At 41.4% G+C, this 7,527-nt stretch overlaps 1 protein-coding gene across 1 annotated transcript in view; it reads right to left on the minus strand.

The window, feature by feature from the left end:
• Window positions 1-7,527, minus strand: part of LOC106001740 (carboxyl-terminal PDZ ligand of neuronal nitric oxide synthase protein-like) — a 134,072-nt gene that overhangs the window by 46,865 nt on the left and 79,680 nt on the right. Inside the window, exon 4 of the mRNA XM_013036732.1 lies at window positions 5,456-5,597. Within this exon, the coding sequence (XP_012892186.1) occupies window positions 5,456-5,597 (142 nt within the window). The remainder of the gene's footprint in view (window positions 1-5,455; window positions 5,598-7,527) is intronic.

Raw genomic sequence — 7,527 nt, forward strand, 5'->3', positions numbered from 1 at the left:
TGGAGCTAGAAGCTCCTCTGAGCTTTGTCGGTATCCAAGATGGAGATCACCGGTGCTGGGGGGGAGGGGTGGCCTTCCCTCCTCTGCTCCCTGAGAAGGAGTGAGGATGTCAGGCTTCTACTCACGCCGAGTCTTGGATACTAGGTCGTCTCTGGTCTGCAAGCTGCAGGATGAAGATGTCCGCTCCTTGTCGGTTCTTGCTGGTGTTGAGTAGAATCCACTCGCCCGCTGCGTCTGACTCCTTTGTCCTGGGCTCTCTGTGACTCAGGTATGGCTGCCACCGTCGCCGGGACCCTGCCGCCGCCACCGCGGCTGCTGGCAGCGCTCAGATGTGTCTCCTTGCCTTGGCTTCCCCTCTGTTGCCTAACTCTCTGTCCTGTGATGGCACACTTGGTGTGATTCTCTGGCTTAGGACTGTTCACTGGAACTCTAAAACTGCTTTCTATGCAAGAGCTTGTTCAGAATCCAGCTTCTCCTCCGCCATCTTCCCGGAACTCTACACTATGGAATTCTATGCCTCCATCAGAAAGAATGACATTGACCCATTTGTTAGGAAATAGAATGGCTTGGAAAAAATTATATTAAGTGAAGTAAGCCAGGCCCAAAGAAACATAGGTCCCATGTTTTCCATTATTTGCAATAACTAGTATATGTCTGAGTGAAGCAGAAAAGGTCAGATAAGTTGATGTTAGGGAAATGAACCCTAAGATATGTTTTCAAATGTTTTTTTTTCTTTCATGTGATTGTTTCTAACACATTTATAAGATTATTTCTTTGTTGCTTTGTATTTCCCTCCTCCACAGTATAACCCCTGCTTTCACTGTATTTGATGTTGGTATAATTTGTGGAGGGGAAGGGAAAAAACAAATCGTTTAACTAGGGATACAGGTGGACCCATTGCACCAATGAGATGTAAAAGTCGTTATGTCGAAAACAAACTCTACAACGTTGGGGGGGGAGGATGATTGGGTCAGTAGGCTTGTGGGAGGATGGGTAGGAATGGGAAGGGGAAACAAAGGAGGAGGCTACAATGCTTGATAAGAAATGTACTCATTATCTTGCCCATGTAATTGTAACCCCTCTGTACAGTATTTTCACAATAAAACAAACAGAAAACAAAAGAGTGGCAGCCTTGAGCAGAAAAGCTAAGTGAAAGTAAGGGCCTGATTTCAAGCACTAATATTGTCAAAAAAGAAAATGTTCAACCTCAGATCCAAATGATAATACTAATGTTAATACTCAAAGTATGTTTGGCTTTATGATCACAAGGCATATCTGAGTAATCACTTGTCATAAAAAAACACAGTGCTTCAGAGATATCCCTGACTACTTCCCTCATTGCTATGGGTTCTATAGTTAGCACCAGACTCCAAGCTACATAATGAACTGAGAGCATTTTATATGCTAAGCACTAGGCTCATTTACTTGCATTCTCTCTTACCTAACAGAAATAAAACAGTGTTTGGAGGACCGCTCAACTGACAAAGCTAGAGTCAGAATGCCATGTCTACTCTTCCTATGTCACTGGCCTGATGACCCAGAACTCTGCTGTCACTCCACACTGCTTCTTTGCTTATGTACCAACTGTGCCAGGCTACAGGGGGGCCTACATATATTGTGGCTGAACATTACTCTAGGGGTTGTGGTAAAGGCATTTGTTTAGATGATATTAAAATTTAAATCTTGACTTTGAATCAAGCAGATTGCCCTCCATATGTGGGGAGGCTCAACTGATCAGTTGAAAGCCCTAACAGAAGAAAGACTAAGTTTCCCTAAGGAAGAGAATTCAGACTCAAAAATACTTATCCTTGGATCTTTGGCTTGTTGACAGGATCTTGCAAAGTCTGTTCGGCCATGTATCCAGTCTGAATCACTCTTCGAAAAGAAAAATCTATTTCACTCCACAATTCCCATCCTCATCTACAGAAGCAGAGGTGAGCTGAGGTGTTTCCTTCCACACCACACAGGCTGCAACTGACTTTCTTAAAGGGTCAAACTCATTGTGTGTTTTGGAGAAACTATACGGGCTTGAAAAGTTTTCCTAAGTTAGACTTAGATGTTTCTACTTGTAGAACGCCATTATATTCTCCTTAGGGAGAGAGAATATGGAATACACCAAGCAACTGAGGTCTTATGTATATTAATCTTTAAGAAAAGTCTCCCCACAGAGGTAATAAAAAGGAGAGGTGGTGTTACCCATTATTTCCATATTGACCATTTGTTTCAGCCCTGAGTGTAACTGTGCTGGTCTCTAACTACTGTGACTATCCTCATTGCTTTCTCATCAATATTCAGCTCCTTATTTGGGTCTCACTCTCTCATACATATTTTATAACGTCAGTTCAACAGGCTCATGCAGCCTCAGTGTTATCCTTCGTTATCAAGGAGATGGCTTAAAAGTTACACCCTACTGGAAGCTCACTGCCGGGCTCACAGGCAGTTCTTCATAAAAGGTCAGCCCCAGGCCTCTCTGGCTAGAAGCTGAGTGGTGGGTTCTTATTCACTATATTGAGATCAGACAGGACTTGTGTGATAACAACTGTGATCCAATGTTCAGTCTCGGGGTACATCTTATATCTAGTCCCTTTCATTCCAGGAAGGAAGTGGCTTCTCTGGAGATAGTGCTCTTTACTTTCTGGTTAGAATTTTTCTGAATTCATGTACACCAGCTCCCTGGTGATTGTGAATTTGAAAGCTCTCAAGAGTTAGGTTGCAGCTCTCCATTAGCAAGGAATTGGGGCATCCTCAAAAAAGCATTAACACGCAAAGCATCCATGTTCCCCAGCTAGCCTTCTGATGATTGCCTCCAGTGCAGCAGTGAACAGACAGGCTTCTGTTCTCAGCAAAGCACCTGGCAATGGCCAGCTCACACTGCCTTCTGGCGAGGTGTCCAGGAATGGTCACTTCTATGCTCCGCTCATTATCCAGCAGAAGGATATTAAACAACTTGCCAAAGTCTACTTATAACTCTGTTTTATTTCAAAAAGTTTTTAATGTTTATATCAGTACTATGACCTGCAATAAATAAGCAGTGGTTGGTCAAGGGCACACAGCAAAATGCTAGGCTCTATCTAAAATATAAATGCTAATTTTCTTTTATTAGTCAAGGTCACTGAAATGCTTGCATTAGTAAAAGATCACTAGTTAATAGAAACAAGCCAGCCAAGAGAGGAGTAAGGTGATTCCCTGAGGTCACATAGAAACTGAGCACTAGATGGATGTGTCAGCTTTTCTAAATGAATGACTAATATGTCCAAAGGAGGAAAGTTAAAAAAATAATGGAAAGTAAATCTTCTTGCCACCCCAACTACCTAGTTTCTTTTCCCAGAAGAAGTTTCTGTGTTTCATACTGGAGGTGTTCTGTGCATAATAAACCTGTGTGCACTTGCATGTACTGTTATTTTTGTTCCTATGTATCCACACATAGTTATACATATGTATTTATAACAAAACATAATAGTAGCACAGCATATCTACTGCTCTATATCTTGACTTTTTGGGGGTTCTGAGACAGAGACTTGAACTCAGTACTTGATGCTTTCACCCACTGGCTGGCAGTCTACCAACTGAGCCACACCTTCAAACCCTATACTTTGGCTTTCTAAATGAAAAAATGTCTTTAAAATGGCTTTGTGTCATAGGTAACTAACTCATTATTCTTATTGTTTTATTCCATTATTTTTATCATAATTTCTGTAAATATTACCTCTTGCTATTTTCAATCAGTTAGTTTTATAACTGAATCTTTGTGTATGTAACCTTATACTTCAAATACATCATTTTACATGTGTATGAGTCTTTAAAATAATTCTTAAGTAGCCACGTGCCAGTGGTTCATGCTTGTAATCCTAGCTACTCAGGAAGCTGAGATGTGAGGATTGCAGTTCAAAGCCAGCACTGGCAGGAAAGTCCATGAGACTCTTATCTTCAATTAACCACCAGAAAACTGGAAGTGGTGCTGTGGCTCAAGTGGTAGAGCATTAGCCTTGAACTGAAAAGCTCAGGGACAGAGCCCAGGCCCAGAGTTCAAGCCCCACAACCAACCACTGGTGTGAGAACCAGTGGCTCACACATGTAATCGTAGTTACTCATGAGGCTGAGATCTAAGATCTCAAAGCTGGCCTGGGCAGAAAATTCCCCATGTGACTCTCATCTCCAATTAACCACTCAAAAACCAGAAGTGGAGCTGTGGCTTAACTTGGCAGAATGCAAAAGAGCTTAGGGACAGTGCCCAGGCCCTGAGTTCAAGCCCCATAACTGACAACAACAACAACAACAAGGAGAAGAAGGAGAAGGAGAAGAAAGAGAAGAAGGAGAAGGAAGAGAAGAGAAGAAGGAGCAGAAAGGAGAAGAAGGAGAAAGAGAAGGAGAAGGAGAAGAAGGAGAAGGAGAAGGAGAGAGAGATAAAGAGAGAAGAGGAGGAGGAGGAGGAGGAGGAGGAGGAGGAAATTTAAGGGTAATTTGTGGTCATCAGGCACACAAACTTTCAGATTTAATAAGTATCCCTTACTGCTTCCATAAGAAATCTGCCTCTATCATACACTAAATTAGCATATATATATATATATGGGTGTATTTCTGAGTTTGTATTCTGATCCATTCAAGCATCAGAACAGTTTTGCTTTTTCCAACTTTATCATATGTTTTTAATTCTGGAAAGCCACTTCACTGTAATTGCTCATCTTTTCCAGAATTTTTCTATTTTTAAGTGTTTACATGTTACATGAAAATAATAACAGCTAATGAATATTTAGTTCATTCTGTAAGCCAAGCAATAGGCTTGGCACTTTAAATGTATTGTCCAATTATGACAATAATCCTATAAGGTAGACACTAGTATGATTCCTACTTTTCAGAAGAGGAAATTAAGGTTCAGGGTGGCTACAGAAATTGGCTCAATCACATAGCCAGTGACTGGTACAGCTAGAATGTCAACCAAGAGTCTATTCACTCAAATGTTTTGTAATACTGCCATTGACAGTATAAAATTTACTTTGTTGTTTTCTAATTTTTGCGTGTATGTGTTTTATTGTTGCTGCTGCTGTTTTTGAGACAAGGTCTTGGTAGATAGCAAGATTTAAAACTCCAATGTAACCAAGGCTGGCCTCAAATTTATGATCCCTTTACCTTGGCCTATTGGACTAACTTTTTGAGTTGGGTGTTTAATTCATTCATTTTCAGGGGATATCCACTATTGCAATTCAATCATTTTCCTTTGAGCACTGTTGTACCTATATCAAATTCAAGGCTAGACTGGGTTCCATAGTAAAACCGTCTCAGTAAGAACTCTCCCTTCTCCTAAAGAGTAACTCATTTTCCTAAAAGATAATTAGGAATCTAATAGAAAGTAATCAAAAAATGTAAGAAAGTTAATAGCGTGGCACTTGGGGTATGGCCCACCAGTGTACAAAATGAGTCCACCTGCCTCTCCATCCACTGTCATGATGGTGCTTACCTGGGTCCCCTGAACCATCACTATTCCTCTCACTCTCCCCGTCTTCCTGGCCATCTGCATTTTGCTGTGTATGTTGGAGGCTCAGCTTGTGGCAAACCTCGAAAGCCTGCCCCACGGTCCGGACGATTCGCATAGCTTGGCTCTAGGAAGGACAAAGAAGGATAAGAAGAAAACAGAATCTACCAGGGCACAGAATTTAGGATGCTGGGTTCCAGGGACTCACACCTGCAATCTTAGCTACTCAGGAGGCTAAGATCTGAGAGTCAAGGTTCAAAGCCAGCCTGGGCAGACAAATTTGAGAGACTCTTATCTTAAATTAACCAGAAAAAAGTCAGAAGTGGTTATGTGACTCAAATGGTAGAGCACTAACCTTGAGCCAGAGGGAGGGGGGAGGGAGAGGGAGAGGGAGAGAGGCAGGGAGAGAGAAGAGAGAACACAAAGCCCTGAGTTTAAGCCCCAGTAATTGCGTCAAAAAAGAAAGGAAGGATCAAGATGGGTAGGAATGTGTACAGGGCATCTGGTCAGAAAACCAGGCAGCCAACAACCTAAGGTTGTTCATATGTGCACATACTCATAAGGAATACAAAAACACTTTCCATTCCTGAAATACTTCAGAAAATAAAAGCTATTACCACAATTCTGAAACAATCAATCAGCTGAAAAGTCAGATAGCAGCAATGGCAAATATGCCAGTTCTGGACTGAGTCCCAATTTTTCCCACCAATGTACAGACGTAGTTAACTACAGACATAGTTAATATGCTTCAAGACTTTTGTTTCTTTTTTTGCCAACCATGATTAAATGTTCATTGTATCTATCAAACTAAGAATTCAGACCTTCTGTTGTCATTTCAAATGTCAAGTTTTCTGGGAGATCCCACAAACTAAAGTGCTAAGGTGCTTTGAGACCTGGAACCACCCAACAGAACCACCTGAATATTGTTGTCCATGCGCTGGGAACACCATTGGCAGCCATCTGAGTGTAAGGCCAGTGTTCCCCAGTCCTATTCTAAGACATGGTACACCCGAGACTGTTCTGTGGCTACAGCCTCACTTTTGTTCTGTTATTTAACCTCTTCCTTTAAGAGCCCAAGAAGAAAGCTTGTCCCTGGCTGTACTATTCCATTATTTATCTAGGAGAGAAAGGAAGTACAGAGAAGCTGGCCTGGATAGTCTTCAGCAACCTCAGCAAGTTAGGAGGTGGAAGCAAAGGAGGGGCTTCCAAGGCTACTCACAAAGTTGCATCACTATCATTTGATAGTTAGTTACCTTTCATCCTTCAAAATGAGAGAAATGTGAAATCAGAAGTGTTTGAGAGCCTGGGCTGGAAAGGTTGAGCACTCTGCTTCTCTTGTCACAGCAACTCTCAAATATCCCTCCATCCCAGATGGTAGTTTATTTTACTATGACTGTCACCCTACAATTTCAATCTAATATTAGCATGGTTTAAACAATCTGACTTTAGGTCAGCTGTGGCTCTGGTGACAAGCTACAGCACACTGATTGCATTCAAAGCCCCTGATGTGACATCAGCAGTCAGGTAGAGCTTTTCATCAGCACTAGACAGCTGGTATTGTATTACCAAGGCAATAACCACTGTTTAGATAAGTCTATGGGGCCTCATGGAAGGTAAATGCTTGATTACACTTTACCCAAATTCAATTTGCTCCTGTTTGCCATCCTATCTCATGAACCCTTTGGGACTTCAGAATACCATGTGTAGACTGGTTGCTCTAGTCCACTCTGCTGAACTTGCTACTTTTGTTATTTCAAGACAGATTATCTGTGTTAACAGGAGAATGCAGTAAGTCAATCATCATCCACGTATCTATTTCAAATTTTAGTCTACTTCTACTCTTTCTGGAATGTTTCAACACCTTGAAGCAACTGGCACTGGCATTGGCCCATTATGCTAACTATAGAGATATTCTTCAATTTTTTTCTTTTTCCTTCACTTTCTCTGGAAAGACAGATGTTCTTCTTTTTTTTAATTTAATTTAATTTTATTTGTGAACATACTGTACAGAGGAGTTACAATTACATGGGCAGGATAATGCGTACATTTCTTACCAA

This window comes from Dipodomys ordii, unplaced genomic scaffold (genome assembly GCF_000151885.1).
Source record: "Dipodomys ordii isolate 6190 unplaced genomic scaffold, Dord_2.0 Scaffold386, whole genome shotgun sequence".
In the NCBI taxonomy this organism is placed as follows: Eukaryota; Metazoa; Chordata; class Mammalia; order Rodentia; family Heteromyidae; genus Dipodomys; species Dipodomys ordii.